The sequence below is a fragment of the Panthera uncia genome (assembly GCF_023721935.1).
Source record: "Panthera uncia isolate 11264 chromosome D3 unlocalized genomic scaffold, Puncia_PCG_1.0 HiC_scaffold_8, whole genome shotgun sequence".
Taxonomy (NCBI): domain Eukaryota; kingdom Metazoa; phylum Chordata; class Mammalia; order Carnivora; family Felidae; genus Panthera; species Panthera uncia.
Genome location: NW_026057586.1, coordinates 40610245 through 40634612, shown reverse-complemented (window position 1 = coordinate 40634612; position 24368 = coordinate 40610245). Strand labels below are relative to the sequence as shown.

General features: G+C 38.4%; 1 protein-coding gene across 1 annotated transcript in view; it reads left to right on the top strand.

The window, feature by feature from the left end:
- Nucleotides 1-9856: 9856 nt before the first annotated feature.
- DSG4 (desmoglein 4) overlaps nucleotides 9857-24368 on the top strand; it is a 29981-nt gene continuing 15469 nt past the window's right edge. The window contains 8 exon segments of the mRNA XM_049620241.1: nucleotides 9857-10128; nucleotides 10821-10856; nucleotides 12411-12542; nucleotides 14208-14363; nucleotides 14666-14810; nucleotides 17000-17166; nucleotides 17436-17570; nucleotides 18601-18786. Of these exon segments, the coding sequence (XP_049476198.1) occupies nucleotides 10072-10128; nucleotides 10821-10856; nucleotides 12411-12542; nucleotides 14208-14363; nucleotides 14666-14810; nucleotides 17000-17166; nucleotides 17436-17570; nucleotides 18601-18786 (1014 nt within the window). The 5' untranslated portion in view covers nucleotides 9857-10071.

The window sequence follows — 24368 nt, the reverse complement described above, 5'->3', positions numbered from 1 at the left end:
TGAATGAATGGATTTTGTTTCTAATGCATCTTTCTAACCAAGTCACTTCTCCATATTTCCCACTTATCAGCTAATAGGCAACTTTAATGTGGTTTAGTGAGCTATGAAGCCAGCTTGATGGTTTAAAACGGAGACAACCAAGGAGTTGGATCTCAGGGATTTGGTCTGGAACTGCATGCTCGTTTCACCCCCTTACACTACAAAACATTTTACAGTTAACAAAGTCATTTCACACGCATAACAAAAGTCCTAAAGGATAAGCAGAAGTAACCTCATTTCACAAATAAACTTTAGGACATAAATGATTCATAAATGTACCATAAGTGGTACAGTTGTAATTTGAACCGAATATTACACGTCCAAAACTTTATCCACTCTTCCTGATTTGACTCCTTCTCTCAACTGGGCCAATGCTGTATCCCATCCATGCTTCTTTTACAGGGTCTGTAACATTCCAGTATCTTTTTATATCTGCTTTCCTCTTTCTTTGAACGTGGGAGCCCTTTCTGGGCAGATACTCTATCTTAGTTTTCATTCTGGGAGACTAAGTAGCACGGGTGCGTATGTTTTAGCTTCTGAGGCACATTTATATTGCCAGAAAAAGGCCTATTCAGGTTACTTCAGTTAATTCAATTTATTGTAAGGACGTCCAAAGAAAAAAGGAATATGGGAAACCTTCTCATCAACTAGGCCAGAGAGAGCATAGCACACCCAGGATACCAAACATCTCTCTGGGTTATTTCTGCTCCCTCAACTGCAGGTGCCTCTAACTCCCTTTTTCATGTACTCCACCATCATGGTAACTGGTTCAACAGTCTCCATTTTGTGTGATGCCTTTTAGCCAGGCCCTCAGACCAAACCACAACTTTGAATGGTGCATGACCTACATAGGTTCCAAAATGGCGACTTTTATAGGCAAGGAATTTCTGCAATTATCCAGGAGCCCATAACTATTCTGCACAGTTTAATTGACGTTCACACAGTTAGGCTACTGTGTGCAACTTAGGAAGACAATGTCATTTCATGTTTCTTCCAAAACACCCATTCCCAGGTATGGAAAGTGAGGAGCCTCCTGACAGGGCTCATGATTTCATAGGGCCTGAGAATAAAACCTGCAGAGTTCCTTCAAGAACACCTGTCCTTAAAGGGACAGGATTTGGAGAGCGTGGCGATTGGGACCCTCATCAGTAGAGCCAGCTGAGTAGGAAGCAGAAATACCAGAGGTGTACCACCTCCAACAGGCACGATATAAGTTCTCCTAGATAAGAACCCGGGATCTAACGTTGCAACCTCCCGAAATTAAAAAACAAAAAATGTCGGGGACAGCAAGAGGATGAAAAGGAGCTTCTACTCACAGATTCGCAGGGCAACCATGGATCATTGCTATCCTTCAGTTGAGCTGGGTTCTGTAAAGAGGACAAGAGCAAATAAAATGAACTCCAAACACTCCTTTTATCCCTTTAAACTGAGGACTAATCAGGTTGATGTGGCTAATTTCAAGTCTTTAAAAATGAGTGACTAGTACTTTTATATGACAGGGTGTGCTGTGAACATACCCTCTAAAGCACAGAAGAAAACTCTTTCACTTTTCTTCCTCTTTATGAACACACTGTGCACTTCCTGTGCCTATCACTTTCACACTTTTTATTCGTTTTAGATCAGAACCTGAAACAGAGAGAGGCTAGGAGATTTATCCAAGGTCACATAGCTGGCAAACAAAGTCAAGACACGTCCTCAGTTCTTCTGCCTCCAATGTGTCTAAACCACATTGCTTTTTATGAAGCTGAACTATAATTTAGTGCTACATATCCATTTGGAGACAGAAATTATTTGACTTAGAAATATACACAGATTTGGGGTGCCGGGGTGGCTCAGTCAGTTGAGTGTCTGACTCTTGATTTTGGCTCAGGTCATGATCTCACGGCTCATGAGTTCAAGCCCTGTGTCGGGCTCTGCACTGAGAGCATGGAGCCTGCTTGGGATTTTCTCTCTCCTCTTTCTGCCTCTTTCTCTCTCTCTCTTTCTCTCTCTTTCAAAAACAAATAAATAAATAATTGAAAAAAGAAATATACACAGATTTCAGAAACTTGATATCAGCCTAATTGCTGCTATAACAATAATCTTCATTTGGGGTACACATATCCCTGAGATACATGATCATGCTTCTCATGTATCCCTGAGATACATGATCATACTTATACAGAGGGTATAAGTACACAGATAGTTTTAAATGAATCATTCACTACATACTCAGCTTCCACATATATATTCTTTCCTTAAGTCAACATGATGAACATGTACCTGAACCTGAAGTATCAAGCTGACCTCTCCCAAATCTCCCTTTAAAAAAAGCCACACCTCTCACACATGGCAAACATTGCTAGGTTGCACTGCAATGGACTGTAAAAGTATCTGGGGCACTGAGCCAAGCGATAATTCAAAATATCCATATCAGAACTGAGAAAGAATTGACTCTAAAACTCATAGTGTCCTCTTACAAGTCATATGATTTTCAATTATTTATTTTCAATAATATTAAAAGAGGACCCAATAGGGTTGCCAGTGTATAGGTCATTATAAATCATTTTTAACGATAGATGAAACATTATTAAACATTCTCAAAAATTCAAAATACTGTAAAAACGTTACTCTCCGTGGCAATGTCAATGTTCAAAATTGGCTGCTATTGCAAGATCACTTATAAGAACGCAATAAATCCAAAGATTTATTTTGGAAATATACAGAAAGAAGATGAAAGTAAAATTTTGTTCTCTTAAATTTTACACATATATTCTATTTCTTCAAAGATTTTAAAATATTTTTAAACACTAAAGCCTCTGGCAGATTCATGATTAGCAATAAATTCCAGATCATCACTCAGCAAAAGTAAAATATCTATTGTGTCCTCCTTTTAGATCAGAACAAGACTTTCACATACAACATATATCTCCGTGTAACTTCCCATACCTGCACAATTTGAAGCACAAAAGGCTCCATAATGATCGATCTTACATTTTTCATCTAGTCTGTATATGTGGTAGAACTAATTTTATGAACACAAAACATTAAATAAGAGACAGTGATAAATTACAAATATTATTTTGTCCTCCTTTTTTTTTTTTTTGAAAACGTTCATTTTTTTTTTAATGTTTATTTGTTTTTGAAGGAAAGAGACAGAGTGTGAGTGGGGGAGGGGCAGAGAGAGAGGGAGACACAGAATCCGAAGGAGGCTCCAGGCTCTGAGCTGTCAGCACAGAGCCGACGCAGGGCTCGAACCCACAAACTGCAAGATCATGACCTGAGCCGAAGTCGGACGCTTAACCGACTGAGCCACCCAGGTGCCCCTGTCTTCCTTTTTTAAATCACCCAAGGATTTGCAAAATAAACACAGATTACAAACAAAACCAATTTCTAGGTTTCGAACAAAGCTTATTATTTCATTTTTCTTAAATAGATAGACCTGTGGCAAAAATCAAGTGTAATAAGACCTTAATCATACCACAGATCCAGCATATGGCCCTGTCTGTAGGAGGCAGTCCCCTCTAGCTCTTTTATCCTCATGCCAATGTATTTGCAAGGAGTAGAGTTGAAGTCACTGCTCCCCAACTGGTTTTCTAATCTATCATCTGTCCATTTGTCCAAAACCACAATTTAGTCACACTGACGCTAAAAGTCCTATGGTGTCTTGGTGGCTCAGTCGGTTAAGCGTTCAACTTCGGCTGAGGGTATGATCTCATGGTTTGTGAGTTCCAGTCCCGTGTGGGGCTCTGTGCTGCACTAACAGCACAGAGCCTGCTTCAGATTCTCTGTCTCACTCTCCCTTTGCCCCTCCCCCACTCACACACACACACACACACACACACACACACTCTCTCTCTCTCTCTCTCTCTCTCTCTTTCTCTCAAAAGTAAATAAATAAACATTTTTTAAAAAGGTCCTATGGTGCAAATGCCTGATAAATGATTTTAGTCATTCTCTCGGGTGCTGCTAATCAAATAGTTATTTTCTCATGGAAATTTATCATACTTATAAGTAGATCAGTGTTTTACAGATCAGGTAAAAAGTTGAAAAGAAATCTCACAAAATTACTATTTAAGGCATGGGAAAGTCTAAGAAATCACTTAAAATTAGGGAGAGAAAATTCTCCATAAGATAAGGAACAAGCCCTGTAAGTCCCAGAAGTGTGTCTGAGTGCACGTGGAAGGCAGCCCACCCATTCAAAGGCTGCTCCAAGTTCAGTGCTTAACCAAGAGCAGGGATAGTGAGTGACCACATGCATATCATGAACCAAAAGAAATCAAAAGCCACCATGAAATAATTTCTCTCAAAGAACTGGGTGGATTATTTCATACACCTGTGTCTCTGCATATATTTTTCCCTTTACATCCTCTACATTTTTTAGTAATGCCACCCTCGATTTTTACAAGGCTTAATATCTTTATCAATTTTATAGTGTTGGTCTATTCATTTCTACAACAAATACTTACTGCATGCCTAGTCACTGGGCATTCTGATAGGAGAGGGTAGGAACATGATCCCCAAACTCTCAACTTTCTTGGAATATGTAGAGTAGTGGACAGGTACAGATAACAGAGAAGTAAATGGTTAACTTTTCAAAATAACATCAGACACTGAAAAAGTGCTGGGAAGACTCTTACAGAGGAAGATGTAACAATGATGGATTTGACAACCATTGACAAAGGGTGGCCATGGATGCTGACTGAGCTTGGGGATGGGGGACTCGGGTATATCTCACTAAGAAAGAGACAGGGCCAGTGTTTTGAAAATCAGAAGGTTGATGGGATGTCTGCGTGGCTCAGTCGGTTGAGCGTTGGACTTTGGCTCAGGTCATGATTTCACAGCTCATGGGTTCAAGCCCCGTGTTGGCTTCTGTGCTGACAGCTCAGAGCCTGAAGCCTACTTCAGATTCTGTGTCTCCCCCTCTCTCTGCCCTTCTCCCACTCATGCTCTATCTCTCTCTCTCAAAAATGAACATTAAAAATTTTTATTAAAAAGAAAGAAAGAAAGAAAATCAGAAGTTTGAGCTTTCCCAGCAGTGATTCAGTAACCTGAGACAAGGGAGCACTTGAATCCTAGAACAGAGAGCATCAGGGACAGAGATAAAGGACAGAGCTGGGAGAAGGGCAGGGCCAAATCAGATAGAGCCTCTTTGCTATGAAGGCAGTCTAAATTCCATTCTAATGGCCATGGGAAGTTGCCTTGCAAGTTTGAAGCAAGGGAGTGACTCAATCCAATCTGTGGTATTTTTTAATTTTTTTTTTAATTTTTAATTTTGAGAGAGGGGGGCGGACACAGAGAGAAGGAGAGACAGACCATCAATGCAGAGCCCGATGGGGGGCTCGAACCTGAGCTGAAATCAAGAGTCAGACACTTAACCAACTGTACCACTCAGGCACCCCAATCCAAATTGTGTTTTATAAAGATTGCTTTGGCTATCATGTCATATTTTATTTGGCTCTTGCAAAAAAGTCTGTGATATGGCCCCTAAGCTATTTTACCTTATATACATAATATCAGATTTAAATAAGGTTTATATTTGGTAACTTTTTCAAACTGTAGTACCAATCTTAAGAGAATTGGGGATAACTAGTTAGGAAAGAGCCTTAACGAGAATAAATTTGGTACTCCTAAGGAACATATCTAAAAGCTATACGTTATACTCCACAATAAACATGTTTGTATAATAGTTTTCAGTAGAGATGCACTTAATCAGTTAACAATAAATAAGCTTCTATGCAAGCAAGAAAGCTTTTCCAACTTTTCTTTAAACGCAAGTGCAATGACATGATTGTCTATGTAGAAAATCGAAAAGAACTGACAAGACAATTCCTGGAACTAATAAGCAATTACAACAAGGTTGCAGGATACGAGGTTAACATACAAAAGCCAAATGCTGTTTAATATACTGGCAATGAACAAGTGGAATTTGAAATTTAAAACACAGTACCATTTAAGTTAATACCCCCCCCCCAAATTAAACTGTTAGGTATCAATCTAACAAAATATATACAAGGTATACATGAGAAACTCTAGAAAAATTAAATAGAGAACTATTCCATGTTTAAGAGAGAGAGAAGAGAAGTGGAGGGAAGGGAGAAAATAGAGACAGGTGGGAAGCTGAAGATGAGGAACAAGAATCTCTTAACATGAGACGAGGGCTCACGTGCCTGGCTCACCAACCTTCCGGCATCCACCGAGGCAGTGTTTCCAGTTAACCTCCCGCTGGAGGGCAGTGCTTGACAATCACGTATCTGAGTTTAACGTACAGCACTATCCGTTCTCTGTTTTCCGAACACCTCAATGACCTGAATGGAAGCTACCTACTAAAGTGATATATAAGGCAACCTTCGAAATACATGATGTCTTTATGTATTCATTGATGTGGAACTCTACCACAATAATCACTGGATGAAAAAAACAAATTACCAAATAGTGTATTATAATTCTCCTTTGGTCAAAAAAAAAAATATTACAACTTATGTGAGTATGTGTTTTTGGAAGAAAAAAAAAAGCCTGAAAGGAATTCTCCAAATATTAGCAGTGGCAATCTCCAAGTAGTGGGATTTAGTGGGATTTTTACTTGTCCTTACCCTCTTTCCAGAATCATCTAATTTTCTAACACCAAAAAACCTGACTCTCAAGAGACATTATTTAGTATGAAATAAAACATCCTTCACACCCAAATAAAACCATCTTCTATTAAATACTGAACTTCTTTTCTATGTCTAGATATTTTGCTGATATCTAGTAAAAGTACACGTGAGGAAGAAAGTGAATTAAGAAGAAACACGATGCCCTACTGCCAAATTTCTAATATGCATTTTTTCCCTTCCTGGGCTCAGGTGCCATTCCAAATCCCCACCACACACCCATTCCCTCTTATACCCCCGCACACACACACATACCTGCAGATCTGCTCTGCACCCTGTCTACCTGTCCTAGTCTCTCTCCAGTCTCTCCCTGTTTCACTCTGTTCCCTGACTCACCGGAGTTCACAATAGTACCTTATCATCTCCCTGAATCTCCAGTCAGCCTTGGTAACAATCCCCAACCAGAGGACAGCCCTAACATTCCTTCTCTTCCCGCTCCTAGGCTGTCAAGTTCTACTTTATTTTTTTTTAACGTTTATTTATTTTTGAGACAGAGAGAGACAGAGCATGAATGGGGGAGGGTCAGAGAGAGAGGGAGACACAGAATCTGAAACAGGCTCCAGGCTCTGAGCGGTCAGCACAGGGCCCGACGCGGGGCTCGAACCCACGGACCGCAAGATCATGACCTGAGCTGAAGTCGGACGCTTAACCGACTGAGCCACCCAGGCGCCCCATGTCAAGTTCTACTTTAAAAAAGGCTCAAAACTGGGGCGCCTGGGTGGCTCAGTCGGTTGAGCATCCGACTTCGGCTCAGGTCATGATCTTGCAGTCCGTGAGTTCAAGCCCCTGCATCGGGCTCTGTGCTGACAGCTCAGAGCCTGGAGCCTGCTTCGGATTCTGTGTCTCCCTCTCTCTCTGCCCCTCCCCCGCTCATGCTCTGTCTCCCTCACTCTCAAAAATGAATAAATGCTAAAAAAAAAAAAAATAGAAAAAAGTTAAAAAAAAAAGGCTCAAAACAGATGGCCTGCACATCATATTCTTGCTTCCTCATCTCAGTTGGTCTTCAAACTCTTCATCAACTACAGACTAATAGTTGCTTGCCTCTGTTTCTAGCCTTCTGTGCTCAAGTGTTCTCTAACATTTATGGCATGAGTTGGCTTCCTGTCACTTTCCTTCACCCTTCCCAATTCTTCTCACTCCAACCCCACAAAATTGTGGAACAGGTATGTGCATAATTTTCCTCTAATTATGCCTCAAAATGATTTCCCTCTTCATTGAATTCTTCTGATCTTTTGTATCAAAGGAAAAACAATCTACCTCATTACCAAGTCTCTTTTATTCACATTTTGATCCAGCCATTCCTATTCTCTTTTAATCACAATTGTAACTGTTCCTTGATTTCTTTCCTCTCCCTTTCTCCTTTTTCCTCCTATCACTTTTTCTCCACAGCCCCCTTCTCCTCTGCCTTTAGATCATATATTTGGTCATGATTTCCCAACATTAAAAAAATATGCCTTGAGGTGGCTCAGTCAGTTAAGCATCCAACTCTTGATTTCAGCTCAGGTCATGATCTCTTGGTTCATGGGATCGAGCCTGCATTGGGCTCTGCGCTAACAGCTGACAGCGCAGATCCTGTTTGGGATTCTCTCTTTCCTCCTCTCTCTGCCCCTCCTCCTCCTCCTCCTCCTCCTTCTTCTTCTTCTTCTTCTTCTTCTCTCTCTCTCTCTCTCTCTCTCTCAAAATAAATAAACTTAAAAAATATATCTTGATCTAATTAACCCCTCAAACTATATCTTACCTCCCACATTTCTTTTATTTCCTAACTGGAAGTGTAATCTACAATTACTATTTCCACTTTCTCAATAACTCATTCCTTGACTCCCATGATTTGGCATATGTCACCAGCAAAAGTTAGCAATGACCCATGACCTTCTCGGTTCCCATTCTCCTTCACCTTGCTATGCACATTAACCATCAAATATTCCCTCTTTGTCTAACCTCTTATCATTCCGCTCCAGAGATTCTGTTTCCTCTCTTGTTACTTGTCCACCTGCTTATCCAATGTCTCCTTTCTGAACTCAGCTTCCTCATCAACCCACCACAACCACCACAATCACCACCACTTTGTAGCATTCTGACACCGAGAGAATCCGCTCTGCACCCACAGCCTGGTCCCCTGATTCTCTATTCCCTTGGGCTCTTGGAGCCCTCTGCTTTTAGACTTCTTCTTTCTGTACCCTGCACAGATATGCGCATTTCCCATAAGATTCTGTTCCTTGCCTACTTCACTTACCTTACACCATTGCATGTAATAGCCTCGTTTCCTTTAACTTCAAATAACACTCGTGTTTCACCTCACGCCAGTCAGAGTGGCCAAAATGAAGAAATCAGGAGACTATAGATGCTGGAGAGGATGTGGAGAAACAGGAACCCTCTTGCACTGTTGGTGGGAATGCAAATTGGTGCAGCCGCTCTGGAAAGCAGTGTGGAGGTTCCTCAGAAAATTAAAAATAGACCTACCCTATGACCCAGCAATAGCACTGCTAGGAATTTATCCAAGGGATACAGGAGTACTGATGCATAGGGGCACTTGTACCCCAATGTTTATAGCAGCACTGTCAACAATAGCCAAATTATGGGAAGAGCCTAAATGTCCATCAACTGATGAATGGATAAAGAAATTGTGGTTTATATACACAATGGAATACTACGTGGCAATGGGAAAAAATGAAATATGGCCTTTTGTAGCAACGTGGATGGAACTGGAGAGTGTGATGCTAAGTGAAATAAGCCATACAGAGAAAGACAGATACCATATGGTTTCACTCTTATGTGGATCCTGAGAAACATAACAGAAACCCATGGGGGAGGGGAAGGAAAAAAAAAAAAAAAGAGGTTAGAGTGGGAGAGAGCCAAAGCATAAGAGACTGTTAAAAACTGAGAACAAACTGAGGGTTGATGGGGGGTGGGAGGGAGGGCAGGGTGGGTGATGGGTATGGAGGAAGGCACCTTTTGGGATGAGCACTGGGTGTTGTATGGAAACCAATTTGACAGTAAATTTCATATATTAAAAAATAAAATTAAAAAAATAAAATAAAATAAATAAAGAAAGAAAGAAAGAAAGAAAAAGAAAAGAAATTGTAGCTACTAAAGTGTTTTCAAAAGTTACAAATAAAAAAAAATAATGCAACACACACACACACAAAAAAACAAATAACACTCGTGTTTGGATAAATTCTACTTCTTTAGCTTTTCTATCTATCTCAAATTTTAGAATCACATTAAAAATTTACAAAAATAAAACGAACATCAAACACCCTCTCACTGCAGTGACATTCTCCTGCTGAATTTTCTGTTTCTATGACTAGCACTCCAATTGTCTGTGAAAGCCAAGCTTACACCATCTGACCTTTCCCCTCCTGGCATCCCATGGTCCATAAGCCCTACCAGTTCTTTGGGAATGTTTCTATCTTCTCTCCTTTCCAGTGCCACTTCAACACTGATGTTGGTGTTCTAAGTATGCCTTACCTCAGCAATTGCTAACTCCTACATGTCTTGACTTCAAGTGCTTTTCCTTTACATTCCACCCTTTGTATTGATGCTGTGTATTACATACACTACTTTTGTCACTCTTACTCTCTTATCCAATGAAGTTCAAACTCCTTAATCTGCTACATAAAGCACTTCATGATATGTCTCCAAACTGAGATTCCAAATCTTGTTTCCCATGTGTCCTTACTACTACTTTCCAGCTAATAATATTATTTATCATTTCTGGAACATCCAAAAGTGCCCTGTGTTCATGTTTTACTCTGGCTGAAATTTTCCTTTTTATCAATTCTTCTTATCAAAGCAGCTTCATCCTTGAGAGCCCTTTCAGTCCCTAGTCTCCTACAAGTCCTTACCAAAATTCACTTTGATCACTTGAGTTGTCTGCTATACCCATCCATCAAGCCCATCAGTGCCTCCATTAAAGCATATATCCTAACCTGTCTTGCTGTAATTATGTGTTTTGTCTTCCCTAAAAGTGTAAAAGCCTTTGGAGGGCAAAGAGCCTGTATTATTCATTTTGTATTACCCATGCTTATTCTATATTATTAACAAAATGTGGATTTAAGAAATGAATTAACAAAAGAAGATTGTCAATGGTTTTATGACAGTTTCCTTTAAATTATGCACTTTTTGCTAATGTTGTACCTTCTATAACAGGTGGTGCTAGAAGTAAACAGCGAATTTATTGTTGAGGTAATGTATATTAAAACTGTTTTCTCAATTTAAATTGAAAGAAAAATGGAATTTTGTAATGCATCATATATCGAAAATCAGAATACTGAAATCATAATCACTTAGTAAAAGGTAAGAGAAAGAACCTCTGCCAAACCAAAATAGCAATGGCAAACCCATACTTCTAAATATCCATGTTTTCAGGCATAGTTTGTAACAACTCAATGTCATAGTAACTCCTACTTTTCAAACTGTATTAGTAGTTTATTCATACATTTCTCAACTTAAAGAAGCACAGTAATACATTAGAATGAGAAGAAGATTTTTAGACAGTTACACCATTAAGAAAGATAACCAATGGTCAATTTCCTCCTTTCAGCGAGGGAAAGATATAAATATCTATCCATATCTATCTATCTATCTATCTATCTATAGATAGATAGATAGATATGTCATCACAACTCAATAGAACAACAGAGAATCCAGTACCATTAAGAGTGGGACTCAGGAAATAAAGTCCTCGATCTCTGGGAGGGCTTTATTTTCTTACAGTAATTAAACTTTCATCATGATCAATCTCAAATCATTGAAGAAAATAAAATTACTTTTCTAATCTCTGTTGATGAAGAGATCTCTGGTACATTTCAGGAAGTTGTATCAAAATGGGGGGAAAGTGTACGTGCTTTGGTTCTTGAAAGGATAAGCTCCATTCACAGGGAACGTTTCCTTCCCCAAAGTGGTAATTAAATGAAGCATTAGCTTCAACAAACATTACGATCATTTAGGCCTCAATAAGTATATTAGGAGTCACTTAAAAATTTATTTATATTTATATATAAATGCATACATTTACGCATGTATACAAATATGTTTATGCATGTAGTAACATTTCTAAACTCTTCAATACTTTAAAATTCTTAGACTTCCTCCAACAATAGTAACATAAGACGACAAAGAGAAAAACATATAGCAAGCAGGGATAAATATGGACAACATTGAGAACACACGTAGTTATCCATGGGATTATTGCAAGTACCATCAATTCAGTTAAAATATTCTTCTAATCCTACAATAATATATTTGGATGCTTAGCCAGAGTGATGTCCTTACCAAAAGAAAAGAAAAATCCCTTCCCTCTTTTAGGTGACCATACCCATCAGCACAATTTTCCTTTTGCATAGGATGAACTCAATGGAACACCAGCAATCTTTTAAACTTTGGAGATCAGAAAGCCTGGTCAGAGCCCAAAGAGGGGTGAGGAAAGATTGAAAAAAAAAAAAAGAAAGAAAAAAACACAACAAATTATCCAATATAACACATTATGAGCACGACACATAGCTAATGAAATTTGTTTCACTAGAATCATATAGTTACAAGTGAGATGATTCCAAAAGAAGTAGGTAGGCAAGTGACCAGGCTACACACACCAAGGGTTTTGAATTAGTGAACACTTTCTTTGTTCCTCAAATTCAATACCTTTGCTTCTTCTGGGTGCACCTTACAATGTTGAATAAATGTCCTTACTAAGTAAAACTGTCCTAACACTGTATAAAATGTGAACTATTTTTGTATAAGGTGAAAGAATTAGACGTTGAAAATGGCACTACAAAATGGCAGACAGTCAGAAGACAAAAGCGGGAGTGGATCAAGTTTGCTGCTGCCTGTCGAGAAGGAGAGGACAACTCCAAGAGGAATCCGATTGCCAGAGTAAGTGAGGAAATGAACAGGAGTATGCGGTGCTGATAACACATGATTTGCAGGGCAGGAAAGCCCTCAGACATTTCGGGGATTTGCAGCCTTCACTACTCCAAAGTGACTTAGGAAGAGGGGTGACAGGTAGTCATTTGCTCATGTTGCTGAGGCACTGTTTTGAATATTACCTTGTGGGAACTGATACAGAGCAGAGAGTCTTCGAGTGATCCTAGAAGAGAAACCTGGATCTCCAGTACAACTGGGCTTTATCTGTTCATTTGTGTCCTGCTTATCTGTCACAGGTACATGTTACAGAAAATTTATGCATGTAGTAATAATCTTCCGGCTATCCCTCCCCCAGATCAAAGGTTTACAGTATTGATTAATTCTCTCCAAGAAAGGAAAGAAAGGAAGTGTCAAAAGTTCCCACTAGATTCCTATATCCAGAATTAGGAGAGTCTTAAAAAGTATTCCAAATAATGGTAATTAAAAAGGAAGGAGAATGAAGGGAAGAAACTGTACTAAATTGATCCAAGAAGGATGGGATCCACGTTAGCAGTTTCACTAGGTCTTGGGAAGGGGCATCTTGGCCTTGCCCCACTAGTGAAACAGCAGAGCAGTCAACCAGAATTCTCTCCTTACAGATTTACATTTATACATTGTTTGCATGTTTATATGAAGTTTTACCTATCTATAGTAAGCATCAGCAGTGAGTGATATTACAGATACAACCTCCACTCAAGAAGACATTATTCTCTGTCAGAGGAGTATTCTGATTTTTGGAAATTTTTGGGAAGATTTAAATTGTTATTGTTTCCTTTCAACTCACAGTTATAGCTTTATGTTACTTCACTGTATGGCATATTCTTTTCTTTTTATTTGCATTCGGGGATTTCCTGGATTTTCATCCAGATAAATAAGATCTCTGGATTAGAGTGGAGCTACTCCAAGTTGTGTTTCCAGTTGTCTTTATTTAATTGTGGGTATTGGGTAACAAATCTTAGTATTTTACCGAATGTTCTCCTCTTTGGTATACAGGTGAGATTCCAAAATTTAAACTATCTTTGTTCAAATTTATGAGCAATAGATATAAAACTATTAAAACAAAACTTACGTGGCAGAATATTTGCCATAAACTCTATTTGGCAGATGAGTGATATGGTAGGTTTCAATTCATAAAACTATTCCCAGTATCTCAAAACACTGTATTTCTCTTGTGGTTTTCTTAAGTTATCTATAATTTTGATTAAATCTCTAAAGTCTAGTCAGGGTACATATCAATATAACACAATCCTTCAATGAGTACTAAAGATGGTGATTTCTTCTGTCAAACTCTTTATATGCAAAGAAAATCAGAGAATTGAACAATGTACCATTAATAATAGCAAATCTCCCATCAAGCATGTATGTGCCTTATGCCAGGCATCGGGGTGTGGTGTATATATGTTACCTCATACAATCCCCACAACAAACTTAGGATGTAAGTGGTATTATCCCATTATAAGCTGGTGCTTGGCAAAGTTAAGTGAATTTTCCAAGGTCACACAGGCCTAAATCATGGTGACTTGTTTGAATCCAAAGCCCATCTGGCTACAAAGCTATTCCCTTCTCATTCTATTACATGCCACGGTTCATTATCTGCTTTAAATAAGATCACAATCCTAACCATTTTCCTCATAGATCCGATCAGACTGTGAAGCGAACCAGAAGATTACATACCGCATCTCTGGGGTAGGAATTGATCGACCACCTTACGGAGTGTTCACCATTAATCCTCGGACTGGGGAAATTAACATCACTTCAGTGGTGGACAGAGAGATAACCCCACTTTTCTTGGTAAGTCACAGTAGTGTTTTAACTTATGCATATTATTTTTCTTCCCTATTTAAAACACAGTAAAGCTGAAGCCAAACAAAGGGACCAAAGCAATGAAAAGAGTATGAAAACATAAGTTTATAGTTCAAGAGTGTTGCATAGATATGCCATCAAATGTCTTGATAATGTTTAAATTAATAAACTTTAATCTGTCTGAATTCACTAAGCAAATTGTTTCTTTGCATATTTCCTGAAATAGTTTTGATCATGTTACTTAATTTCCTTTGATAGAAAGAGACAGTTTTTCCCTCAACTCTCCACAGATCTATTGCCGGGCTCTGAATTCACGGGGTGAAGACTTAGAAAGACCTCTTGAGCTTAGAGTCAAAGTTATGGACATAAATGATAACCCTCCAGTTTTTACCCAAAATGTGTACACAGCCAGCATTGAAGAAAACAGTGATGCAAGTAAGTGGATGACACTACTTCTCCGCATTATTATCACATCGATTTCTCTTGCTCAAAAGCTGTAGGAGACTGACACACAGGTAATTTAAAGATCAGAAAAAGTCAAACTTGTATTTTGAATAAGCCCCACAAGTTCTAACTTAAAACTGACCTAGAAAAAAAATCATATCTAAAATGCTACATATCCTCTTGTTTGTTTGTGGAGGATCCTTGTACATGTCATTTAGCAGGAGCTTAGCGCCTTCCTTAAAGATTATTACTGGTTCATGATTAACTTAAACCAAATGAGTTAACTGAAAAAGAAACCATGGATGCTTTCCATGCATGGAAAAGGTCTCTGTGCTGATCTATCCCTCAAATTGTGGGCTGAAGCGCATCAGAGAGTGACGGAGGGTGCATCTCCGACGGTAGCCATCAGGTCGCTCACAAAGGGTAATCTCTGGTTCTTCACAGTCTACACAGCAAGCCACATTACATTCTCTCTCTCTCTCTTTTTTTTTTTTTTTCACTTTTTCCATCCTGTTTAATTCCATCTCCAGCTCCAATACTCTCTTCTCCTTCTTTCTATCCCTTCTCCTGAATGTCTTTCCTTTCTATGTTTTTCCTATGTTGGTACTTTCCTTTGTTCTCCCCTCCCTTGCCTTCTGACCCTTGCTTTCCCCAATCCTCTAATATTCCTTTTTCTTTCATAGCTATGTCTGCACGTGTATCTCGAAATTAAATTTGAAAAGGGGAATATAAAAAAGGAATTTCAGAAAGAAAGACATATAGAAAGCAAACTAGAGGTACTAATGGACAGTCAAAGAAAGAAGGATGGAGAAGTTTGGAGGAAAAGAGGAAAGAGGCAAGAAGTACTGGAGGAGAGAAAGAAGAGGTAAAAAGGCAGGAGTCAAGACGGGGTGTCTGGAGAACTTCTTCAGAGTCCCCAAAAGAATGATGTTGAAAATAAGAAACACAAAATGTTTTATAGCATAGGAGAAGAGGACATACAGAAGCAAAGTGAAGGTTTTGCCCCAGAGGGTCTCCAAAGCCCATCATTGTTTCGTCACTAACATACTTCAGCATAGCTTGGTGAAGGGAAGAAAGGTGAAGCCCGCTCCAAACCGACACCCAAGTCCACGTCTACGTCCACGTCCACTTGGTGGCTGATTAGCAGTTTTATTAATGCTCTCTCAAGTGAGGAGAGTGAACCACAGGGCCAGGGCATATTTTCATAGACTATGAAGTCCATGAAACCTGGCTTTTTTATTCAAGGGGTCCCTGGTTCTCTGTACTAGTTTTTCACTTTGAAAACTGGCTGGGAAGCAGAAAAACATCAGGGACCAGCCAGCTCTGGAAAATCTGTACTAGGGGCTAATGTCCTTGGGGATTGTCTAGGATGCTGGCTCTTTGTTCCTATGAATAATCAACAACTTTTTGTATTCCTGTGGACGAATCTTCTTTTCAATAGTTATGTCTTCTTGACTATTCAGTAAAGTGCTATCATCCTCCAAGGCAACCAATAATAATTCTCCATTTTCTGGATGAATAAAAATAAAAATATAGGTGATCAATTAATAATCTTAACACTGAATTTAATTAAGCTATAATCTTTCTATTTTTTAAGTTTATTTATTTATTTTGAGAGACACAGAGTCAGTGGGGGAGGGGCAGAAAGAAAGGGAGAGAAAAAATCCCAAGGCTCCACATTGTCAGCACGGAGCCCAATCTGGGACTCAAACCCACAAACTGTGATATCATGACCTGAGCTGAAATCAAGAGTCAAATGCTTAACTGACTGAGACACCCAGGTGCCCCAAGCTATAATCTTTCTTACTTAAGCATTTTAAATTAATGTCACAAGACCACTGTAAACACAAATTGACAAAATTGGTTTTTCAGATTTATGATAAAGGCTATGGAACTTCTTTTTCATACATTAACAATTACTCTAGTTTGCTCCTGATTTACCATTTAGTCACTTAAGGAGTGTAAGTACTTTATATACTAAAGGATTTTATAGAGCAAACCGCCATTCCATTATTTTTACAATTAGTGGTGTAGTTTGAAATTATGGTAATACATTCTTGTGGAAAACTAAAACAGAAAATTCAGGGAAGGCCAACCACTCTTTCTTCCTATGCCTGATGATTTGCTGAACTGATCCCAGCAGAGTCCCAAACATTCTCCACCTCCATCTTCATTTCTAGACACACTGGTTGTAAAGTTAAGTGCCACAGATGCAGACGAAGACAATCATCTGAATTCTAAAATAGCCTATAAGATCATCTCTCAAGAGCCAGCAGGGGCACCAATGTTCATCCTGAACAGGTACACTGGAGAAGTCCGCACGATGTCCAGTTTCCTTGACAGAGAGGTAAAGCCTTCTATAAATGAATGATAAGAAATAAAGAACTCAATTTTCAAAAGGCAAAGATGAAATGATCCAAGTATGCCTTTCCTCCAGTGTAAAGGAGGGAAGGAAAGATAATCTAACCATGACTTTTGAATGAAAATTATAAGAAGAAAAAAATTATATTAAAATACTACATAAAATTATAAAAGGAAATTAGGGGAACAATTTCAGAATGTGTCGTGTTTCATTCAACACGTGGTCTAAGGCTTACAATTCTTTTTCATTTTAAGCAACACAGTATGTATAATCTTGTGGTAAGGGGCTCAGATCGAGACGGAGCTGCAGATGGACTGTCTTCTGAGTGCGACTGTAGAATCAAGGTTTTAGATGTCAATGATAACTTCCCCACTTTGGAGAAAACTTCCGTAAGTTGTTATTTTTATAATCCTTTTCCCCTAAGTGTCAGTAACTGATTTGCTTTCCTGCTAGTTTGTGAGCCTGGTTCTGTTACGTGTGTGGATGGACTCAGCTTTGCTGTGTAAACCTTGGAACTTATTAAGTATAATAATAATATACCTCATACAGTCAATAATATTGTACTCACGTTGTATGGTGACAGATGGTAACTAGACTTATTATGGTGATCATGTCACATTATATATAGACATGGATTTACTATGTTGTATGCCAAACGAAAATGATACTGTATCTCAATCGTATTTCATTACAAAATAGTAATACACCTTAATAGTGCATGCTTGCCTTTGAGTCACTATTCTGTACAACCTGCATCTATGAAAGCAGCAGACCAACTCCTCCATACTCTCTACTCAAAGAAATGTGGGATTTTATTAACCTGATGCTGGGAATCATGTAACAATATTGATGTATCTTTATAGGCCTGATGTTTGCTGAATTAATTCTACAGGAGTCCCAAACATTTCCCACTTTCATCTTCATTTTAGGCACAAAGAAGCATAACATTGAAAATAGCAAAGCCAAATCTGGCTCGCCACCTATTTTGGTTAAAAAAAAAATGTTTTATCGGACCGCAACTTGACTCATCCCTTTATATGCTGTCTGCGGCTTCTTTGATCTTACAGCAGCGGAGGTGACTAGTTGTAGCTGAACTCTCTGGCCCACAAAGCCTAAGATATTGTCATCTGACCCCTCACAGGAAAAGGAGGGACTAACTTACGGAAAATTAAAAATAAGCAAGGAAAATAAAATAAAGTGCCAGTTTGACCTTGACTTCACACACAGCACAAGAAAATCAGTTTTATTATCTTATATTCCTATTCTTATATTTCTAATTGAAATGTGTGGCTTTTAATAATGGTGCAAAAATTATTGACGTAGTTTGTTGTTAGTATCTTAAGTGATAATTATGTATTAGTAAATATCTTTCCTCCTTTGAAACTTTATTGATTATAAAATTGATCCATGTCTTTTCAGTACTCAGCAAGTATTGAAGAGAATTGTCTAAATTCAGAGCTGATACGATTACAAGCAATTGATCTTGATGAAGAAGGCACCGATAATTGGCTGGCAAAATATTTAATTCTCTCCGGAAATGATGGGAATTGGTTCGATATTCAAACAGACCCACGAACCAATGAGGGCATTTTGAAAGTCGTCAAGGTACAGTTTGGGACCTTCAGTATTTTCTTCTTTTTTTAAAGTTTATTTAGTTATTTTGAGGTGGGGTGGAGCAGAGAGACACAGGAGAGAGAGAATCCCAAGCAGGCTTCATGCTGCCAGCATGAACTCCACAAGGGGTCTGATCCCACCAATCGTGAGATCAAGAGTCAGATGTTAACTAACTGAGCCACCCAGGCGCCCCTGCAGTATTTTCTTCTAAAGAAGTTTTAATTTCCTCTTCCAGACAGAATCTTGCTACCAAAAAAACATTCTATAACCTTGAATACTACTTACGTGACTAGTGCCCTAAGTTAGCTCACTATGTCGGTCTGAGCCTTCCAGCTCAGCAACACGCTCTTTGTTACCAAGAGAAGTAAGAATTAAGGAGGCTGTTTTGTTCTCACAGTGCCCAATATCTTGTTAAGAAAACAAGGCATGTACTCCTGAATTAGATAATAAGACGAGTTAAAAACAAAGAAGTGCTTGTACAGATGTTATAATGTTAAACATAATTAATGGCCGAAAGGGTGAAACATGAAATAATTTCTAAGAGGTGAGGTCTTTCTGAGTTGGGTTTGTCTGAAAAGGTTTCATGTAGAGAAGACGGTGTAAGCAAGACCTTACAACTGAGATTGCTAATGTGAGAGCTGAAATGAGCAAACAAGTTGAGGGGAGGAAAAGGAAAGCATGCTCAGGACACCACGAGCAATTTGGGGGGCTGTATCAGATGTTCATGGAGGAAAACAATGAGATGCAAGAGCGAAGATGATGATTAGAGTTGGGTCTGCTGAGAACCTTGAATACTGGAATGTAGGGCTTGACTTTTTCCTACTGATTAATTTTTCTTAAACTACTTTATGATTTATGGAGCAATAAATCTAATCTGTCTTACGGACAGCAATAAAATCTAAAACTACAAATAAGAAACAACTAACTACAAACCAATAAGATTTAAATTAACATTGATGTGATCAGGGAACTTAATTTTTTCCTTCAGCAAAATCAGTACAAACAACATAAACAGAACTCATAGTTATGAAAGTATATACTGATAGACACATGCACACATTTAATTTGGTACATAGTGACCTGTAATTATTTCATTCCGTTATTACTTTTCCTTATTCCATTTGCCGTATATCAGGAAGCCATTTAGCCTCCCTCTAATGCAAACATATCATTTCTCTATACAGTCCTTCTGTTCTGTTTGCAATTTTCTAGAGCAACTGAAGTATTACTACTTTACCACAAAACACTAGCACTGAAATCATGCAGTGTATTAATTTATGAGGTTGTAATCAAAATTATGGAAAATGTCTATGTATACTTTCTAAGATTGTCATTCCAATGAACCCACAAAATTTCAAAATTTCTTAAGAGAACACAAGGACTCGAAGAATATACCAGAGATTTCCTGTTTGAGAAACATTGCTTGAGGCCATAGGTCAGCAGACTATAGCCCATGGGCTATAGTCGCTTTTTGCACATAAAATGTTATTAAAAAACAACCACACTCATTCATTCATTCACTATTTTCTATGGCTGTTTCCACACTCCAATGGCTGAGTTGAACGTTTAAGACAAAAACTGCATATGACCTCCAAAGCCTAAACTATTTACTCTCTGCTCTTAACCAAAAAAACTTTACTAATCCCTACTTATAGGCCAAGAAAAGTTTTGGGATTTTTTTTCAATAGCAGTCACACTATGAGCTCAACTCTGGAAAGAATAAAATTAAGAAAATAATTATTATATTAATTGAGTCCTAAGGTAATAAGAACCTGATTTAAGACAATAGCAGTAAAAATGGAAATGAGGGAACAAGAAAAACAGTCATTGCCAAATTAACATAGATAAGGAAAAGAGAGACAAAAGGTCACTTACCATCTTATCAAATTCTGAATATTTAGTCAAGTTTGTTTTCAGGGATAGAATTTGTTCAACCTTGCATCTCAGTTAAAAATCAAGATCTAGACATGTCAGATAATTCTTACCCATCTTCTTACCATCTTAATCATTGACTTAGCTTCTTATCTTATAGCATGTCCCTGTTCTTTGCTTTTGGTCTGTCTCTGAAACTACTAAAAGACATAGTAAGAGCTTTGAATATAAACAACTTGATCTAAATACCTTTCCATTCCTAGCATCCAGCCCAGTATTCAGAAGATAGTAGAAACTCACAAAAAATTGAGGATGGTGAGGCTCTCACCCAAATGCGAGTCACCAAGCTTGACTGTATAATTCATAATTTCTAAAAAATTATAAAACTGAAAAAGAAGACATGTTCAGAATGCGGGCAATGCACTATTACTTACGTAATGTGTCTTCTGTGAGAGCTAAAAGGTTTTGGGTTTCTTAAATATACTCAGTTCATCACATACACACACACACACAACTATGGGAAATTCAAGTTCATGAAAAATTGGTCAAGACAGTATTAGATGTTATGCAGTGTCTATCTTTCTTTCCTGGATGATAACTTCTCAAGTCCATTAAAGAAAGCAGAAGGGCACCTGGGTGACTCAGTCGGTTCAGCGTCTGACTTCAGCTTAGGTCATGATCTCACAGTTTGTGAGCTTGAGCCCAGCGTCGGGCTCCGTGCTAACAGCTCAGAACCTGGAGCCTGCTTCAGATTCTGTGTCTGCCTCTATCTCTGCCCCTCCCCACAGCTCCCACTCTGTCTCTCTCTCTCAAAAAATAAATTAACATTAAAAAATAATTTTAAAAAAAGAAAGCAGGAAAAGTATGTTTAAAAACATCAAAATAATATGGAAAGGCTAATTAAAATGATATTTAAAGCCTCAGTATGTATTTCAGGACTTAGCCACAACTATGTATTTAGAGAACATATGTGTCGAGTTCCAGAATTTGGCATTTGGAACAAGGTCACTAATGTCCTGTACCCTCTCCATTTTCACTCAAGCTGCTATTTAACCTCATGGAAACTGGCCTCTTAGTCATGGGCTTTTGACTGAGCTTTCTATAACCCTTTTCTTAGTCTAAGGATTGAGAACTGCTATGTGCTAGAGATATGAAGGTGACTAAGACATGGTCCTTGTTCTCAAGGAACTTGTAGTTTAACAAGAGAAAATCTTTAAGAAGGTAAAAAAAAATCTCTCTTGTCAATAATAACTTCTTTTCACTATTTATCAATACATGTATACAGAAATACTAACAAATAATATGTGTGTGTGTGTGTATACACATTCACTTCAACACTGAGAAGACAAGCAAAATATTACAATTGGAATTCTAACAAAGAAATATTGCTTCTCTATTTTTATAATAATTTTAATTAATGTTTATTAAGCAGTCACTAAACACCAGCTAGTCAGTCATACTGTGTATACAGAGGTTTTAAAACCGTCACAACTCTAGGAGAAAAATATTTTGATTCTTTTTTTATAGAAAGTGAAACAAAATCAAAAGAGGAAAACTAACTTGCCTTAAGTTCAACCAGGTGGCAAATGACAAAAACAAGATCCAACCAGAGCTTTCTGATTCCAAAGTCATACTTAACTGCCCCCTCCGTGCCTCCCCATGTAATCCGGGGCCAGTCAAACAAGTTTGAAGCAAGAACTAGTACCTTCAGACATCTCCCTCTGTTCACCTCTGTGCCCCTTCCCAACTGCATGTGCCCTGCTCATGTCGTCCAGACACATTTCCACCAGAAAATGTCAATTCCTAGAGAGGAGAACATACACACCCTGGCAGATATTTAACAATTCCCTCATGGGGAATTGCCATGGAAAAACTGCCTGTTTTGTATACACACTGCTGATCCACCTTTTTCCATACTTAATTCTAAAATGAACCAGCATCCCCTCTGAGAAATAGCAGGGTCATGTTGACCTAAACCAAAACCAAAACCAAACATACAAAATTGCATGGGAGACTCTAACAGCTTAACTTCTTTGGGGCGCCTGGGTGGCTCAGTCGGTTGAGCGTCCAACTTCGGCTCAGGTCATGACCTCATGGTCCGTGGGTTCGAGCCGCATCGGACTCTGTGCTGACAGCTCGGAGCCTGGAGCCTGCTTCGGATTCTGTGTCTCCCTCTCTCTGCCCCTCCCCAACTCATGCTCTGTCTCTCTCTCTCTGTCAAAAATAAATAAGCATTTAAAAATTTTAAATTTTAAAAATTAAAAAATTTTTTTAAATAGCAAAAAAACCTGCCAGAAGCCAAATCTATTTCTGGATGGGTCATCTTCATTCTGAGCCCTTCCTGAGCCCCCTGTAGACTCTCTAAGACTAGCTCCACCCTTTTAACACATATCAGCATATCCTTTATGAGTATTCTTCAGTCAGGTCTTCAACCACAGAAACTTGATTCGTTCCAGCCTCTCTCTTCTAACTCCAAGCAGAGACTCGTAGTTGTTTTTATTGCTTTTTGCACAACCCTGACCTCTGCACAATCGCAAAACTCTTGATAAAAGATCCCATTTGCAAAAAATACTAGAGAGGCTTTCTGTCTTTCCTCTGCTTTTTATCTTCCTTACTGGAGGGAAGATTAGCCCCCCAACCAATTTCCTCACACCATATTCTGTGAACATCTGTAATTGACACAACATTTTACACATATTAATATTCTCCCCCACCCTCTATTCAAAAGGGAGAGAACTATTCTAACAAAGAGCGCATACGTGTGTATGCACCAAAAACTCCAAGGGATTTCTCTACCTGAAAAAAAGAATCTCAGATTTTTCATTTGTTTAAAGACAGTGTGGAATTCTAGAAAATAAAAACTGAGTTGTAGAAGACAGGTCTCTTCCGGTTGAAAATCTATTTTTGAGAACACCATTAATAGTCAGCTCTGTGCTAGGCATTGTGTGGACCTGGGAGGGGACAGATGTACAGAAGACTCAAAATCCCAAAACTGAAGGATTTGAGCTGAAATGTAAGTAAATCATACTGAGCCAGTCCCAAATAAGGACCTAACTGAATTCCTGTGACTATTTCCATCTTATTAGCTCTTGTGAAGAAATTAACTAAAATTTACTGAGAAAATATTTATGATGTCATAGAATTTCCTTGAGAAGCAGAGATTTACCTCAGGGTCTTATTGATGGCATTGTTATGTCAACTACTGTTGTTGGCAAATGTGATAGAAGGGATGCTACGTTATCTTCCGGAACACTTCTAAACAGTCTTTGTCCAGGACTCCCTTTTTCACAACTGCTTTTTCACTTGTTGTATAAGAGGGAACTCTTCCAACTGAAAATCCATTTTTTAGTACACAATTCACAGTCAGCTTTATGCTGAATTGTTGGTGGTGACTTTTCATGTCACCACATCAATCATTTGGGATCAAAAGATTCCATTCACCTTTTATTCAAACAACCCATTTTAAAGGTGACTTTTCTCTGGGAAAGCTATTTGCTTATTTGAATGTGCCCTGTGAAGAAATCTTCTTGTCCACCAGACCCAGCACAATTAAATTATAGTTTAGGGCTGCATATAATAATCATGAATTCTCCTTTAGAAGTTGTTTGCCTCATTTTTTTTTAAATTACATGTTCAACTATACTAATAAAGCTCCCTTATTCTGCTGATTTCAAGAGCTTCTTAGATGTGAATTCTACAAA